Source organism: Diplodia corticola (genome assembly GCF_001883845.1).
Source record: "Diplodia corticola strain CBS 112549 chromosome Unknown scaffold5, whole genome shotgun sequence".
Classification (NCBI taxonomy): Eukaryota; Fungi; Ascomycota; class Dothideomycetes; order Botryosphaeriales; family Botryosphaeriaceae; genus Diplodia; species Diplodia corticola.
Window position 1 is genome coordinate 327,276 of NW_017971484.1, and position 17,456 is coordinate 344,731.

The following is a 17,456-nucleotide window of genomic DNA, read 5'->3' on the forward strand; positions in this document are numbered from 1 at the left end:
GGACTTCTTACCGCATTGCATCCCCCGAACCACTGACGATTTCCCCGCAACCTCGCTTGATCCGCAGACGCCACCGACGCCCTCTGACGCCCTCCCATCCCTCCCAACCATGACCGTCACCGACGACCCCTGGTGGAAGAATGCCTCCATCTACCAGATCTACCCCGCGAGCTTCAAAGACTCCAATGGCGACGGACTGGGCGACCTGCCCGGCATCCTGTCCGAGCTGGACTACATCAAGTCTCTCGGCGTGGACGCAATCTGGATCTGCCCCATGTACGACAGCCCTCAACATGACATGGTAAGCCCGACCCCCCGTCTGCCAACCACCATCCTCACGTGTTCCGCCAGGGCTACGACATCTCCGACTACGAGAAGGTCTACCCGCCCTATGGCACCGTCGAGGACATGGAGCGCATCATCGCCGCCAGCCACGAGCGCGGCCTGCGCGTGCTGCTCGACCTAGTCATCAACCACACGTCGGACCAGCACGCCTGGTTCAAGGAGTCGCGCTCGTCCAAGGCCAGTCCGAAGCGCGACTGGTACGTGTGGCGGCCGGCCAAGCACGACCCGGTCACGGGCGCGCGCCTGCCGCCCAACAACTGGCGCAGCAACTTCGGCGGCAGCGCCTGGGAGTGGGACGAGCCGACCCAGGAGTACTACCTGCACCTGTTCTGCGTCGAGCAGCCCGACCTCAACTGGGAGAACGACGAGACGCGCGCCGCCATCTACGAGTCCGCCATGGAGTTCTGGCTGCGCAAGGGCATCGACGGCTTCCGCGTCGACACCGTCAACGTAACACAACGTCCTTGATCACCGTCCCTCTGCACCAAAACTGACCCCGCCCAACCCCGCAGATGTACTCCAAACCGCAGCCCTTCCCCAACGCCCCCATCGTCGACCCGCACTCGCCCTGGCAGGGCGCGGCGTCGCTCTACTGCAACGGCCCGCGGATGCACGAGTTCCTCGCCGAGATGCACGCCATCCTCGCCAAGCACGGGGCCATGACGGTCGGCGAGCTGCCGCACACGCACGACCGCGCCCACGTGCTGCGCTACGTGTCCGCCTCGGCGCGGCAGCTCGACATGACCTTCATGTTCGACGTCGTCGACGTCGGCTTCGGCGCCGACCAGCGCTTCGACACGACGCCGCGCGCCTGGCGGCTGCGCGACCTCAAGGACGCCGTGGCCCGCACCCAGGACCTGATCGACGGGTCGGGCGAGGCGTGGACGACGTCGTTTATGGAGAACCACGATCAGGCGCGGAGCGTGTCGCGGTTCGGGTGCGAGAGGACGCGGGAGCTGCGCGAGAGGAGCGCGAAGATGCTGGCGGCGATGCTGGCGAGTTTGAGTGGGACGTTGTTTCTGTATCAGGGGCAGGAGATTGGGATGGTGAATGCGCCGGCGGAGTGGGGCGTCGGCGAGTACAAGGATGTCGATAGCAGGAATTTTGCCAAGTGGATGGAGGAGAGGTATGGGGTGGAGGTGGGGCGGCCGCGGGCTATGGCCGCGCTGCAGCATCTTGCGCGCGATCATGCGAGGTTGCCGATGCAGTGGGACGACGGGTACCAGGCGGGGTTTACGACGAGTGACGCGCCGTGGATGCGGGTGCATGATAATCATGGGGAGGTTAATGTGAAGAGTGAGAGTGCGCGGAAGGACTCGGTGTTGGCGTTTTGGCGGCAGATGTTGAGGACGAGGAAGGAGTATGCGCCGAGTTTGGTGTATGGGACGACGGAGATTCGGGATTTGGATGACGAAAAGACGTTTGTGTTTGAGAAGAGGGGGAAGGGACAGAATGCTGTGGTGGCGCTGAACTTTACCGAGGAGGAGGTCCCCGTGGAGGTGCCTGGGAAAGATGGAAAGAAGTTGGTGGCTGGCAATTATGCGGATGAGGTCGAGGGTGTGTTGAGGCCATTTGAAGCCAGAGTCTGGGTTGGTGCGTGAAGAAAAGACAGGAGCGCGGAGAATTAGAGGAGCGATGTAGATGATGGCACAGAGTGGTAGACTACGACTTACGACTCTCCTTTCGGCTTGGAATGCGCGGACAAGGCTCTTGGTTGGTACATTGGGAAGCAGAATCAAATAATGGGGGTTGAGACGATTGCCACAAGTCAGTTCGAGGAGCCGGTGTGTCTTGTTTAACAAATTGGTCTCTCCTTCGACTCCATTTCCAGTGATGCCGTCGGCGTACCCTCGAGTACCTCTCCGCTTGCCTTTCTGGTCGATGACCTACGAGAAACCACGGATTCAGCTCAAGGATGTCTACCCTTCATAAGTCGGATGCGTAGTAGCGTCCCATGGGTTGCGACGAAATTTGGCATAACCAGAGGATTGGATTCGCATCAGTAGCGATTGATACCAGTAATGAATAATCATTAATGTCGCACGTGTTTGCTGTGGATGCTAATTTGTGGCTTTTTGGAGATACAGAAAATAAGCGGTTGGAGTAAAGGCCACGCGTTCAACCTAGCGGTATTAGGTAACGGTCGGAGACAGTGGTGGAATCGTGACCCGAGTGATGGCTGAGAGCATCTGCCACGGTATGGGCACTCATTGGAGGGTGTTTGGATAACTGAAGTCAGGCGCCGGCTCTGCGAAGCCGATGATGCAGAGGAATGGAACGGCGGGTGCGATGCCGGCGGTCGCCGGTGAGTTAGCGGGACCCTCGGACCCTGGCACGGCAGGCGGGCGACGACGCGCCAAGACCGGAGTTGACGCGTGGGCTTTTGGAGCTCATGGCCGCCTCTTGCCCGCGGCCGCGACGACTGCGCAATGCGCCGAGCTGAGCTGTGAGGCGATGACTCCTCTCTCCCTGATGCACCCGCCCACGAACCATGTCGCTTGATCCGCAGTCGCAGGCCCGCGCTGCCTCGCCCTCCAGCTCTGGCCGCCAATCGCCCGCAGTGCGCTCGCCTCGACGCCCGCTCGAGGACGGTATGTACGTCGTGCGCCGGAGCTCCACCAAGCTTCGAGAAAGCTCCCAGACCCCGCTCACGCATGCCTGCAGCTCCCCTCAAGAAAGACAAGGCCTTCCGCCGCTACGAGTCCAACGTCGAGCGCGCCCTCGCCCTGTTCGACACACCCCAGCAAGAATGGGCCGACTACATTTCCTTCCTGGGCCGCCTGCTGAAGGTCCGCCCATCACCGCGCCCTCTGCCCCGCCCACCAAGCTCACGCCCTGCAGGCCATCCAGACGCACCCCCAAGACGTGCCCCATGTCCCGCATAGCGCCACCATCGCCATCCGCCTGGCCCAATGCCTGAACCCGTCATTGCCCTCGGGTGTACACCAGAAAGCCCTCGAGGTTTACGCCTACATTTTCTCCATTCTCACGGTTAGCCGCTCCTGCTCTGCCTGGCGAAGCATTGGCTCACAATTCTAGAAACCCGCTCTCTCCCAAAATCTCCACGTCTACTTCCCCGGCCTTGCTTCCGTGCTGTCCTTCGCCTCGCTCTCCGTCCGGCCCGCTTTTCTCTCCCTCATCGAGACTTACGTCCTCGCCGTCGATGCGCAGGCGCTGAGACCCGCCCTCAAATCGATAATACTGTGCCTCTTGCCCGGCTTGGAAGATGAGACTGCCGAGGACTTTGAACGCATCCTGCAGATCGTGGACAAGCTGAGGTTTACAATAAGTGGTGACGAAGCGCGCAAGAATGACGGTGCTGGTGACGCGCAGGACTCCTACTTTTGGCAGTGCTTCTTCCTCGCCACCATCACCAACGTTCCCCGCCGTCAAGGAGCCCTCGCGTATCTGGTTCGGAGATTGCCACAATTCGGAACAAAACAGAGGCGCAACTCGGTAGTTGCCACTGAGGAAGATGATGTGCCTGCCGAGGCCCTGTCAATGGCTGCAGAGGCTGCCATTGCACCCGAGCCGGGCTTGCTGATTAGGTGCTTTGCTGCCGGTCTCGGTGACAGCCAACTCCTGGTCCAAAGAGGGTACTTGGATCTCCTGGTCAACTCGTTACCATTGCACTCTGAAGTCCTCCAGGTGCGCATCGACGGAAAGGACCTGGAACGACTGGTATCCGCCGCCGCCGGCGTTGTCACGAGAAGGGATATGAGTCTGAACCGGAGACTGTGGTCATGGTTTCTGGGACCCGACCCCGGTACCGACGCTGATGGGGGAGATGGACAGGCGGAGCCCAAGAGCCCTGTGGTTGACGTCAACTCGCATCATGCCGCCTACTTTGCCAGGTACGGCTTGCAGCCTCTTACAAATGGAATCATGTCCATGATCAACACTCGCGACCAATCGCCCGCCGCACATGCAAAGCCTTTCCGAGTTTGCCTGTCTCTGATGGATCGCTGGGAGGTGGGCGGGCTTCTTGTCCCGTCTGTGTTCCTGCCGCTTCTCGAAAGCGCTCGGCGCTACGGCGAATCCACAAGCAGGGAAAACTTCGAGGAGGTCCTACGTAGTGCCAGCATCTTCTTCGATGGTGTGGAAAGTGGTCTCATCTGGGGCAAACTGTTCGAGCTCCTGGATGAGGCCATGCCCGAAGGTGCCAAGGACCGTGAGAAGGTGCTGCAGAAGTTGAAGCTGGCCAAATTCATCATTACTCGTTTCAACATCCGGGAGGAAGAGATGTTACTTCATCACGTTCCTTTAGTAGCGTGTGCTACGCTCAAGATGCTCAACCACACCCCACCCTCAGTCAACAGTCAAAATGATACGGAGAATTCCATATTAACAACGAAGCTGGACATTGTGGACATTCTGGTTCAGAGCATTTCCGACCGTGCGCTCGCTAACAAGGGCTCCGAGGATGGGGTGGATGTAAAGGGTGTGCCCACCACGGAACTCGTACGAGCATTCTATAACGAGCAACAAGGCAATCTCGAAACGAGTGGCGCCCCGTGCTCTTTTGTCCAGTTAAGAGACTCGTTGTTGCAGGAGACAGTAACCTTTTTCATCAACTCTCTCCGTGCCAGCACCTCCGACATGATGAAAGAGATCAGCACAAAACTGCTCTCCAATATCTTGTCAAGAGTCTCGGACACGACGGTTGTGAGCAGTAAGGATCTACTGGCGGCATTTGAAGAGGCGATCAAAGTGGAGAAGTCCCAGGGTGCTGAACACCGTATACCTTTCTCCTCAATCATCGCCGTCACGACAATAATGACGGCATTCCAGCCCAGCAACGATTCACCCGCTTTCTTTCCGCCTGCGCGTATGCCAGATCTTGTGAATTCCCTGGTGGTGTCGACCTGGTATTATCTATCTCCTTTCCGACCAAAGTACCATGTCGAGGCTGTAAGGTGCCTGTGGCAACTGCAGGCCATGACTGCATCAGATCACCTCGTCGAAGCTGCCGTGACTTCACTGATGACCCAGGCCACGACGACTACCGCCAAGTCCGGTTCAGCGGATGCGGCGGATGCTGGCCGCCGGTTGGCTGTGCTCTGGACCCATACCATTCACGAACAGAACCAACAGGCTCAGAAGCCTGGCAGACTGTCCAGAAGGACGAGCGGATTGCCTGTTTTGAGCGGCCTTAACGGTTTGGTGGGCGGCTACCAATCGGTCCTGACTCGGCCACTATTCTTGCTTCTGGACTCCCTGGCAGAGGAAGGCACTGAACTCTTCTTTTATGTCCGGACCTGGCTCCAGGATCTTCCCAGTTTGAACCGCGTCTTTGACATAATAATGTCTCATCTTCAAAGTCTTCATTGCATCAAGTATCAATCGTCAGACCGACTGGACGCACCAGTCACTCGACCGCCTGTCTTGATAGACGACTCGAGAGAATGTCTATACCACATGCAACAGTTGCTCAATATCTTTCGTTGGTCTTCCGATCATACTTGGGTCGTTCTTTCGAAAGACTACGTTCCGGTCGTAGATCCATCGGCGAATGAGGAGCAGGAACTGATGCTGCAGAATCTGTTGGTCCGCATCTGCATGCGTGCACTGTCAGTTTCGAGTTCGACACAATCGACCGGATCAGAACCGCACATCGACGCCCTGTATCGAACAACCATCTCAACCATCCGCGCAATCTTACTAAACCCATATTCTTTGCCGCTCAAGGATCTGGAGTTGGAGTCGTTCCTCATGGCTCGCCTGCAGTCCGCCAGCCCGTCCCTGCAATCTCTGTTGCTCGAAGCCACGCTGGCTGCCCTTCAACTCCGTTTGCGCGCTGTGGTACCAGTCTCTCCAGTGGAACACAGGATATCCCGGGAACGTACAGGGAGTATTCGCGAATCAGTGGATAAGGCTGTGGAGGAAGAAATCCCTGTCATCGCCCCACCGCCTCAGTTGGTCGAGTGCCTGAGAAATGGGTTCTCCTCTCCCTCGAGCCGACTAGTTTTGGACGACTGGGTCAAGTTTCTCATTGAAGTCTTGCCCCTGTTTGCGGATACGATTTTCCAGAACTTGCTTCCCTTGGTCGAGTGTTTATGCAAGCAGATTCAATTAACGTTCGGCCAGCTCAAGTCCACATTTAGCCAATCCGTCCATCCAGGCTCGATTTCACCAGAATCAACCCTGATTGCGCTAATGAACGGCCTGGAGCAGATACTTGCAAATGCTCACCAGAGACTTGTCTTGCAGGAAATGAAGGTCACCACAGTGAAAACGCCGGAGCAGCCTCAGGGCTTCTTTGGTAACATGGTTTCTGGTGTCTTCGCCAACGAAGCTAACCAGACTCGAGCTGTCACCGCCAACAGCAGACTTACTGTCCTTCTTTGCTTCCAGGACACTGTTCGCATCTGTTTCGGCATCTGGTCCTGGGGAGGTTACGGCCATTCCAAGCACGATCATACCTCTCTCGCGTCTTTCGGGTACACGTCCCTGCGAATGAGAAACAGGGCCAGGCGCATCCTTGAGCATTTGTTCACCGCGGAGACTTTGGAATGCTTGGAAACCCTGGCTGTTGTCTGGTGTCGATCTCCGCGAGCAAGTCAGGAAGCGAACGCCGTGATGAGCCTTCTCAACGTACTCAACGGGTCAAGTCCAAAGCACACAACTCCTGCTATATTCAATGCCGTCTACAGCAGAACAAATCCACACGCACTAGATCCTCACCGCATGTCGACCTTGACATCCGACCTGGCTGATACCGACTTGGTCGCGTTCTTAGTCGATTACACAAAGTCATTGGAAGACGATGCCATGGACGAGATCTGGCCAGACTGCTTGACATTCCTGAGGGATGTTCTGGCCAATCCTATGCCGCATCGTCAGATTCTACCTGCGCTGCTGGAGTTCACCGCCACACTTGCAGAGAAGGTCGACAATACAAATTTCGGCGAGCAGCGTCGCATGCGGCGTGACCTTGGGGTGAGTGTGATGTGCAATCTCTATGATTGGTGTACTGACAAGATATCAGGATCTTTTCATGCGTCTACTGACAGCTACTTTCACGACCCGTCCGATGGGATACTTTCAAGACTCGTCCACAATGTCGGTCGACAAGATCCCTGAAGAAAACGGCAGCTCCGCTACTCGATCTTCAGACATCGTAACCGTCTTGGTGTCGATACTTCCCAAGCTTCCCCTCATCCTTGTCGACAACGACCGGATTGCGAATGCAGCTACATCTATCAGTACCAACGTCATTGGTCCCGCTTTCCGCGCGAAGGCCTTCCCGGAAACGGTCTCGCCTCTTCTGCTTGATCTCATTTACGAGTTGACACGGACTTCATCGCTCCCTGCTGCTACTAAAGCTTGGAAACGTGATATCGAGGCCGCATTCAATGACACCAAGTTCTTCGCCACGGAGACGAAGCTTGCACTGGAGAAGTGGCTACCTGTGCTCCGCATGTGGAGTCAAAACGACAAGGACCGCATGCCGGAACTGCTCTCCCGGCTCAGTGCTCCAACTACGGCGGGCATCATGTTCGGCGTCGGTGCAACAAGCGCAAGGCTCGAAGCAGACCGCAAGACGCAGCTGAACCTGCGCCGGATGACCATCCTCGTCCTCGCCAACCCCGAAGACACGTATACCATCAACCTCGGCGGCATCCTGGAGAAGCTGACGGAGCTTCTCACGGCGACGCCGGCATCGTCGCCGTCGTCAGCCACGCGCGCCGACATCTTCCTACTGCTGCGCGCGCTCGTCCTGCGCATCTCGCCCGTGCACCTCGCGCCCGTGTGGCCCGTCATCACGGCGGAGCTGACGCACGCCATCGCGTCGGTGCTGCCGGACGACAAGGAACAGCACGAGCGGTATAACAACCTGAGCGTCCTGCAGGCGTGCAAGCTGCTCGACACGCTCGTCACACTCGCGCACGACGACTTCCAGCTGCACGAGTGGCTGTTCCTGACGGACACGATCGACGCCGTCTACCGCCCCGACCTCGACTGGCGGCCCGTGGCGCTCGTGGACGAAGTGGCGGAGGCGCTGCAGGAGAGACAGGCCAATGCCACCGCCGCCGCCGCCGCCGCTTCGGCAGCGGATGAACCGGCTGGAACTGGAGCCGTGGCGGACGACACTGCCGCCGCCACCGCCGCCGCCACCAGCGGCGGTCCATCGTCGCTCACCAGCCCAACAACCACCACCACCACCACCACCGCAGCCCCTGCGCCCGGCAAGCCCGCCGCCTCCTCACACGACCAGGAAAACGAAAACAGCAGCAACAGCAACGACAGCACCAACAACAACACCAAGCGCCGCTCCCTCCTCGCGCCCGTCCTGCGCGCCGCGCAGGAACAGGGCGTCTTCGGCGACAGCGCCGACGCCAAGGCCATGGGCAAGATGGCGTTCGTCCTCGGCGTCGTGCGCCCCTTCCTCGGCCAGCTGAGCATCCTCGCGTTCGAGGAGACGTACCGGATGGGGGCGGTGGACCTGGCCGAGGTGGAGGCGTGGGTGGCGGGGGATGTGTTTGATGAGGGGGGGATTGCTTAGGGGGTTGGTTGGGTTTGGTTGGGTTTGGTTGGGTTTGTGGGTTTGGTTTGGTTTGGTGGGTTTGGTTTGGTTGTCTTTGGAGGGGGGTGAGGGGGTGGGAGGCGAGTAGGTCGGTGGGGGGTGGGGTACGGGGGGTGTGGTGGTGACGCAGGGGGGGAAGGGGGAAGGGGGAAAGAATGAGGTTATGGGAGTGAGGGTGGGAAGGGGACGGGGGTACGGATAGTTGTTTGTATGGATTTGTTGACTTGGACTTCTTTTTTTTATACGTGCTAGAAAGAGAATTGATGGGAGATGTTTTGCAGGCCTGCATTTTGCCTTTTTTTTTTTTGGCCCTTGTGATTGATGTCTTTTTGCTCTGTTGGTTACTTCGTTTGGTGGTGCTGCAGGAGGGTGGCAGGCCGTTTGCGCACTGTGGTGGTCATGTGTCGTTGGGCGGGCGGCTTGAGCTCTTTCATTGATGGGGGGGTAGGGAGAGGGGAGATGACAATCGGTCAACAGCTGAAAAGAAAGAGAAAGAAAGCACGTATGCTTCATCACCTGGTGAGCCAAACCAGCCCGTCCGTCCATCATCTGGCTTCGATAATAAAAACACTCCAACTCCTCCGTTCTGCTCCCGTTCTTCTTCTTCTATATCAAAAGCGACGATGACTGGCTTCCATTTGCTTGTACATAAATACACCCAGTGGAAGCAATCAGTCACGTCACCTTGTCCTGCAACACCAAAGTTGCCCATAGCCGACTATGACTGCTTCGCGTCCGTTCCTGCCCGCAGATGGAGGAGACCACCCCTCGATTCACCACTCTTGCGCTCGTCGTCGCCGAAGCAGCTTGCTTTCGTTTAGGGGCATTGGCGATGATGCGGATGTATTGATGCTCAGCGCGCGCGTATGGGGAGTCGGTGTCGTTGTGCATCATCAGCCGGAAGTGCTGGTGTGCAGCGAGAGGCGGCAAGTGCTGGGCGTCTTCATTATGGCGTGAGGGTGGGTTGTGAAAGAGGGGGGGAGCGGTTGTCCCGTGGGAGAAGGGCGGCGTGGATGGGGATTCATATGGTAAGCGGCGAAGAGAAAGCAGAGTAAGGTGATCTTGAACGTGTTCGCAGGAAGCGAAAAAGACGAGTGAAATGATGGTAAGGAGTCCTTACTTCAATTGTTTGCTCTATTGTCGAGGAACGAAACACAGAGCCCCTGCTTGATTGTGGAAAAGCTTTATATCGAAGCGAGGCCGAAACGTACTGATGGGGCGGGTGGCCCGCTGGTGGGGAGGGAGGGCGCTTGGTCCCGCGATTAAGAGCAGCTGACTTTGCTGGGACTGGTGTGCTGGGCATGAGGTTGGATAGGGACACGGGTCAGGTCTTGTGTTTGCGGTTTGATGCGTGTAAGAGGGTTGGAATTGTTGACCCAGCTGGACCTTTTGTTCTACGACACAGTGAGTTTCGCTGTATGTCGAGAGAAAGAGGTAACACAGAAGCCGTTACTCAGGGAGCAATTTGCGGCGTCTTAACTACCTCCCTTTTTCTTCGCTCTTCGTCGTTCCGGAATCAACAGCTGGATTGTTCTGCGTCACTCACACTGACATTCCCTTCTTCTATTTTTCCCCGTCGTGTTCTCGTCGTAATGCAACAAGAATAGATACATGGTGGCGCTCACCATCTTTTGGGCTTGACGCTGTTCATCATCAACCGCTCGCTCATGATGCTGTACAGAATCCGCCAGGTTGAGGGCATGTGGATTGGTTGGAAAGCGACGCCAACCTTGGTGACTTGTAAGGGGAGCCGAAACAGTTATGGACATGGTGCAGCCAGCTACCTCTCCGAGGGCTCTTTTGGTGAGAAGAAAACAGAGGAGGGCGTGGTGGATGAGAGTTTTATGCTGAGGCGGGGCCAAGATGGCGATCATGATAGAGTCAGCAGACTGGTGATTCACATGGGTGATTGGGTACTGGTACCCGGGATCAAAGTGCATGGTAAAATTAGTCGTGGTTGAAATTGAATAGCCCGTTGACTGGAGAGGCCAGAATAGGTATTGATTATTTGACAGGGATATTCGCTGCTCACTTATGAATAGACTTTTCTAAACACATTATGGAGTGGAGTTGGAAGATAGAAATATACTGGTACACCGTGTATATCGCGCGTCACCTACAAGTTATCCCATCGGTAATCCACATGCGTAAGACCGGTGAAGCCTTGCCTCCACACGCCCATAAACGAGTCGATGATTACGCCACGACTCTCTGCTGCCCGCTCCACGCGCTCACACGCACGCTTCGCCCGTGCTAGGACCTCATCCGAGACATTGGGAGGTGGCTTTTGTACAGGAGCAGGAGCAGTCTTTTCCGCAGTCTCGGCAGATTCGGCAGTATCTTGCTTTACCTCGTCCGGATCCTTCGACCCCTCGGCACCGTTATCGCTCTCCTCCGACGGAGACGAGGAAGCGTCGTCCTCTCCCGTCTTGGCGTCTTTGCCGGCCACATCATCATCCACCTCCTTCTCCTCCTCTTCCTCCTCCCCATCCCGCTGCGGATGCAACCTCTCCCACTCCTCATTCTCCCGCCTCTCCCCCTCCCCATCCTCCAAATCCAACACGAAGCTCAACCTCTTCAACCGCGGCAAAAACTCGGGATCCCCAAACGCATCCACCCACCTCTCAACAACAACCTCCTCCCTCGCCAACGACACGGAGCTCTGGAAACGCAGCGTCTCGACATTGGGCGGGAAGTGCTTGAAAAAAGCCGGCAGCTGCTCGCGGTCGCGATAATGGTCGCCGAGGACGAGGACGAGAGCGGTCAGGTGGGTGAGTTGGGGCAGCAGGTCTTCGAGGATGCGCTCGTCGCCGATGCTGAGGTCGTGTTTGCTCTTTGCGATGAGGCTGAGGGTTTGGACGGGGTCGATGAGGGTCGGGTGGGCGAGGACGTAGCGGTAGAGCGTGTCGCGGGCGTCGTTGTAGATGATTTCGAGAGTGCGGAGGTTGGAAGGGGTAGGTGGTGGTGGTGCTTCTGTCGTTGGCTCGTTCTCGCCTTTGTTGTTGTCGCCGTCGTCGTCGGCGTATTTCTTCCTCATCCATTCGGCGACGAGGTCGGGAACGAAGGTGATCTGTATGTCGCCGACCTTGTGCGGACTTTCGTCCTTCTCGCGTTTCTTTATCGCGTCGTTGTTGGCAGCGGTTAGCTCCGCGGTCGTGGGGCCTTCGAATCTCAGCCCGGCGGTGTAATCAAGCACCAGGTGCGGGACCTTTCCTTGGACGATCCAAGGAGATCGACATACTTCGCCGCAGGCGCTGCTAATGGTGAGCTTCTCGAGGGGCCAATGGAGTGGGATGTCGCGGTCGTTGAGTTCCTCGTTCCACCCGCTGTCCATGTGCAGGTCTTTGACGGATGTGAAATGTTTCGAGAGCGAGACCCAGGCATCGTTGGTCGGTATCTCTTCGTCGAGGTGGAGATTCTCAGCGTCTTGCGGGGCGTGTTCCAGTTGCGGCTCCAGATGAGCTGTCATGTCCAGTTTTACGACGGTCTGTGGGCTTGCCATAGTGATGACGCGGTGATGCAGTGGTTGTTTGCTTAGTTGTAGGGCTCTGGAAATCAATGAAGGACGGCCGAAGTAGAAGCGGTGCATGTGTATAAGACTACTTTGGTGTTGGCGTATTCAGCGCGGGGTGGTGCATCTCGTAGGCAGCAGCTGCAGGATTGGGACGCTTCACTACTTTTGCACTAGCGACATGTGGCGGTGCTGCTGCAACCTGGCCGTGTCATGCTGCCTGCGACGCTCTACCATTTCGGGATACCGGCCTCCACTGGGCGAACGGCGCAGATGTTGTCAATGCAAACACCTTGCCGGTCTCTATAGCCGTTACCATTGCATTCTGCGGTGTGCCTGATCCATCACGGTTCTTGGCCGCCTTGATTGATGCTTCCAAAGATTCTCGGCTTTCACGCACTTTGCGTACCTGCCGATTTGAGAGAAGGGAGTCCACGATCGCATGGTTCGAAATAGCAATTATCATGAAGCGTCAAGACAATTTCACACTTCATCTTCATCATTTGCATGTACTCAAGGGCTGTTGTCAAGCAGAGTGAGAGTGAGATTCCTGAAATTTTCCGATGCCGTCTGATATAAGTTTACCTCCTCCTTCCCGCTCCACCAGTAGCTGCATCGCCCCTCTCGGCCAAGCTGACCACCTCACTGATACCCGCCTGCTCCTGTTCGTCCTCCAACGCGCGAATCTCCTCGCGGCAGTCCCACCACTTCTCCTCGGCACGCTCAAACGCCATAGTCTTGATCTCCTTGGGCAGCTTCGCCTCACCACCGTATTTCCGCGAAAGCTCGTCAATAATGACGTTCTGCCAGTCGTTCGTCGAGCGCGCGTAGAAATCGCGCAGCGTCTCGAAAGGCCGCGGGTGCGGTAGGCCATCTTCCGTCAGTGCAGACGCCGACTTGTGCTTCTCCTCCGCGGTAGCGTTCTCCTCCGCATCCTTGGCCGACGGGGCCGCTGAGACGGACGTAGCAGCGGTGCTGGCGACGTCGTCGTCATCGCTCCCCTCATCCTCCTCGTCCTCATCCTCCTCGTCCTCCTCGTCCTCATCCTCGTCTTCGCTCTCCTCGCCCTGCCAGTCTTCCAGCTCGCGGCGGAATATTTCCTTGACGCCCTCCAGCTTGCCCAGGTCAATCGCCCACATCTCGTCGAAGGTGAACTCGCGGTCCGCCTTCTCGAACGTGCCGCCAAACACATACAGCACGTCGTCCTGCACCGCGAGCGCGGCGTTGAACCGCGGGTGCGGCATCTCGAACTGCACCGGCTTCGGCGCGCGGTCCGGCTTCTCATCCTCGTCGTCTTCCCTCGCCGCGCCATCCAGCCGCGCAGGGAGCTCGGCACCGTCGTCGCCATCATCGTCCGCCCCCGCCAGCGTCCCCCTCATCTCCAGCGCCTTCAAGTTCCGCAACAGCTCCTCCTCATCCGCCTTGCCGCGGCCCCTCCTCCCCCCGCCGCGATCGCCGCCCGCATTCCCCTGCTTCTTCCCCTGCGCGCGCGGCTTGCGCAGCGCGAGCGGGAAGTAGCGGTTGCGGTCGATGTTCCACGCGAACAGCTGGTTGAAAAACTCGCTGTCGATCCCCTCCTCGCTCTCCTCGACGTCGTGCACGCCGCCAAACAGGATGCCGCGCCCCTTGTGGAACGCCATGGTCGCGCCCGCGCGCGGCGGATTGGGCGGGTTCGCTGCCTTCTTGCGGCGCTCCCAGTGCACCTTGGGCAGCGAGGCGCTGGCGTCGGCCGCCGGCGGCACGATGCGCAGGAACCACGTGTCCTGGTGCACGACGGGCTTGAGGACGTTGCGCGACGCGGGCCCGCCTTTGCCGCTGCCGCCGCCTTTCGCGGCCTGCTTGACGCGCGAGTAGCCGCCGTACAGCACGGCGCCGGCGTCGCTGGGGAGGAAGGAGAAGGACGAGCGCGGGTCGGGGCGCTGGCCGACGGACGGCAGCTTGGGCTCGTGCCAGGCGTAGGTGGCCGTGTCGTAGATCCAGACGTCGTTGAGGTAGCGCGTCTGCTGCGACGTGTCCTGGAAGCCGCCGAAGAGGATGATGTAGTTCTTGAAGTAGGTCATGCGGTGGCCACTGCGGGCGGGGGGGCCCTTGCCCTTGGATTCCAGGCGCATCCACTCGCGCGAGGAGGGCTCCAGGCGCCAGAGGTCGTTGTAGTGGTAGAAGGTGCCTTGCTTGGGGGAGGAGAACTCGCCGCCGAAGAGGTAGATGGCCTTGTCGTTGCCGCCGCGGGTCCAGGCGTGGCCGGAGCGCGGGAGGGGCGTGTTGGGCGAGGTGACGCGGCGCCATTCGTCGCGGTGGATGTTGTAGACGAAGAGGTCGTTGTAGAAGTGGGCGAGGGCGCCGTTGAAGTACTCGCCGCCGAAGAGGAACAGCTCGTTGTCGTTGGTGGGCGAGCCGATCAGCGTGGCCGAGGCGCGGGCGGACGGCGGATCCACGACGGCCTCGGTGACCTTGAGGAACTGCTCCTGCTGGCGGGCGTATTCGGCGAGCACGGCGTCGATGTCGACGTCGTCGGCGTCGCTGTCATCGCCGTCCTTGGCGCGCTTTTGGTTCTTGGACTCTTTCTTGCCGGCCTTTTTCTCCTGCTTCGCCGCGGTGCGGGCCTTTTTCTCGGCCTTCTTGGCCTTGTCCGCCTTTTTGGCCATGGCGAGAAGTCGAGGTGCGAGGAGATGTGGCGATGAGAATCCAAGACCAGGAAATTAAACAGTGTCCTGCGCGGGGCAGGTGCGGGCGGAATGTGGTGGCGGGTGTGCGAGTCCCAAATTTTTAGCGTCCGCCCCGCAGCCCCGCAGCCCCGCGGCCTCCGCTCTTGGCATCCCGCCCCCTGTCGTGGTGATCCGACCCTCCGGCGCCAGCGACCCCACTTCCTCCACCAACCACCAACAACCACCGGTCCCAGCTGACAGCCTTCGCTGGAGTCCCACCAACCACCGTCCCCTGTGCAACGCTCTTTGTGAGCTCCTCGGGCCAATTGTGCCGACACGCAAGCTGGGATATACACCACTGCCACACCTCACCACCGCCTCCCCTCCCTGACCTCTTCTCATCACCCACATCGCGGTACCTCTGCAGCACGTGCCCACAATGATCAAGACATCCCCCGCCAAAATCATCGAGCAGCGCTCGCACATCGTGCCCGGTTCGCACTCTTCCATCCCGGCGTCCGTCGCCCCACTAACCAATTGCTCCCCCCAGGCAAACTCAAGATAACCGAATACTTCTTCGAAGTCCCCACGCACTGGCACAAACCCGACTCCCGCCCACTCCGCCTCTTCGCGCGCTCCGCCCGCAAGCACGAGAAGCCCGCGGACCCAACCACCACCACCTCGGACGACGCCGACGCCGACGCCGAAGCAAAGAAGCAGCAGCAACTCCCCTGGCTGCTCTTCCTCCAGGGCGGCCCGGGCTTCGGCTGCCGCCCGCCGCAAGACGCCGGCTGGACCCAGCAAGCCCTCGACCGCGGCTACCAGGTGCTGATGCTGGACCAGCGCGGCACCGGGCTCAGCTCGCCCGTGAGCGCCAGCACCCTCGGCCTGCGCGGCGACGACGACACCCAAGCCACCTACCTGAAGTCGTTCCGCGCCGACTCCATCGTCAGGGACGCCGAGGCCGTGCGCTTGGCCCTGACCGACGGCTGGCCCGAGGAGAAGCGCAAGTGGAGCGTCGCGGGCCAGAGTTTCGGCGGCTTCTGCATAACGACGTATTTGAGTTTCTATCCCGACGGGCTGCGCGAGGCGTTTTATTTTGGGGGACTGCCGCCGCTCGTACGGGACCCGGATGCCGTGTATCAGCGCACGTTTGCGAAGCTGAAGGAAAGGAACGAGGCGTATTATCGGAAGTATCCGGAAGACGTGAAGAGGGTGAGGGATGTCGTGAAGCTGCTGAAGCGGTTTGGCGACAGTACCGTGAGGCTCTCCGGGGAGGGGAGTCTGTCAGCCCGGAGGTTCATGCAGCTCGGCATCAACTTCGGGTTCCACGGTGGCATCGACATGATACACGGTAAGCCGCTTTTTTGCTCTGCCAATGCGAGATCGACACTGACCAGAACAGACCTCGTCCTCCGCTGTTCCAACGACCTCGCCGTCTTCGGCCACCTCACCCGCCCCACCACCTCCCTCATCGAGCAGACCATGCCCTTCGACGATCACATCATCTACGCCATCCTCCACGAATCCATCTACTGCCAAGGGTAAGCACACACCGCCCACCCCCAGCCAAACAAACCACCCCCCTCTAACCACCCCCCTCCCCCCACCAGCAAACCATCCGCCTGGTCCGCCCACCGCATCCACCAATCCCTCCCCGCCTTCTCCCTCGACCACCCGGACCCCACCTCCCCGCTCCTCTTCACCGGCGAGATGGTCTTCCCGTGGATGCTCACCGACTACACCGAGCTGCGCGCCCTCGCCGCCGTCGCCGAGAAGCTGGCCGCCGAAGGCGACTGGCCCGCCCTGTACGACGAGGCGCAGTTGGCGCGCAACGAGGTGCCGTGCTACGCCGCCGTGTACGTCGAGGACATGTACGTCGATTTTGGGTTTAGCGTCGAGACGGCGGGGAGGATTAAGGGGTGTAAGACGTTCGTGACGAATGTCATGTATCATGATGCGGTGAGGAGTCGGATGGATGAGGTGTGGAGGAATGTGTGGGCGTTGAGGGATGATGTTATTGATTGAGGAGGAGGGAAGGAGGGAAAGAAAGAAAGACAGACAGACAGACAGACAGACAGACACACACAGAGAGAGAGAGAGAGAGCGGACGCGTGCTGTAGAGAGAGAACCGGCAGTTTATATGTCGCAGATCAGCTTGTCTGTTTCTTACGTGCTTCATGTATACTTGACAAAGCGGATAGGCATAGACACTCAAAGCAATGACCCATCATCGTGCACATGTCGTTGTCGTCGTGCAAAAGTTGATGAAGGTGTGGTCGTATATCATAACCAACGTCCTCATATGCAAACGTCCAACTCGGTTGAACATGCCTTGGGCCGAGTCTCAGCAGTACGGCGAAGCTGGCATACATTCGAAGAAGGCTAAATCTCTGAGAAGAGTAAGAAACGACGCCGTATTGATCGC

At 58.7% G+C, this 17,456-nt stretch overlaps 5 protein-coding genes across 5 annotated transcripts; 3 read left to right on the plus strand and 2 right to left on the minus strand.

Moving 5' to 3' along the window:
- Positions 1 to 109: 109 nt before the first annotated feature.
- BKCO1_5000109 (glucan-alpha-glucosidase) lies at positions 110 to 1,946 on the plus strand (the record flags this gene model as incomplete). Its single annotated transcript, XM_020276689.1, has 3 exons — positions 110 to 301; positions 352 to 795; positions 858 to 1,946. 3 exons carry the CDS (start codon positions 110 to 112, stop codon positions 1,944 to 1,946), a joined length of 1,725 nt encoding a protein of 574 aa, XP_020134062.1.
- A 1,053-nt stretch (positions 1,947 to 2,999) lies between these two features.
- Positions 3,000 to 8,851, plus strand: BKCO1_5000110 (cellular morphogenesis regulator; the record flags this gene model as incomplete). The annotated part of the gene is made up of 4 exons (XM_020276691.1): positions 3,000 to 3,134; positions 3,187 to 3,336; positions 3,385 to 7,284; positions 7,334 to 8,851. The coding sequence occupies 4 exons, from the start codon at positions 3,000 to 3,002 to the stop codon at positions 8,849 to 8,851; spliced, it is 5,703 nt and encodes a 1,900-aa protein (XP_020133933.1).
- Positions 8,852 to 10,988: 2,137 nt separating this feature from the next.
- Positions 10,989 to 12,374, minus strand: BKCO1_5000111 (uncharacterized protein; the record flags this gene model as incomplete). Its single annotated transcript, XM_020276692.1, has 1 exon — positions 10,989 to 12,374. One exon carries the CDS (start codon positions 12,372 to 12,374, stop codon positions 10,989 to 10,991), a length of 1,386 nt encoding a protein of 461 aa, XP_020133934.1.
- Positions 12,375 to 12,964: 590 nt separating this feature from the next.
- On the minus strand, positions 12,965 to 15,028 carry BKCO1_5000112 (kelch repeats protein; the record flags this gene model as incomplete). Its single annotated transcript, XM_020276693.1, has 1 exon — positions 12,965 to 15,028. The coding sequence occupies one exon, from the start codon at positions 15,026 to 15,028 to the stop codon at positions 12,965 to 12,967; it is 2,064 nt and encodes a 687-aa protein (XP_020133935.1).
- Positions 15,029 to 15,467: 439 nt separating this feature from the next.
- BKCO1_5000113 (proline iminopeptidase) lies at positions 15,468 to 17,056 on the plus strand (the record flags this gene model as incomplete). The annotated part of the gene is made up of 4 exons (XM_020276694.1): positions 15,468 to 15,522; positions 15,579 to 16,382; positions 16,434 to 16,572; positions 16,642 to 17,056. The coding sequence occupies 4 exons, from the start codon at positions 15,468 to 15,470 to the stop codon at positions 17,054 to 17,056; spliced, it is 1,413 nt and encodes a 470-aa protein (XP_020133936.1).
- Positions 17,057 to 17,456: the final 400 nt, after the last annotated feature.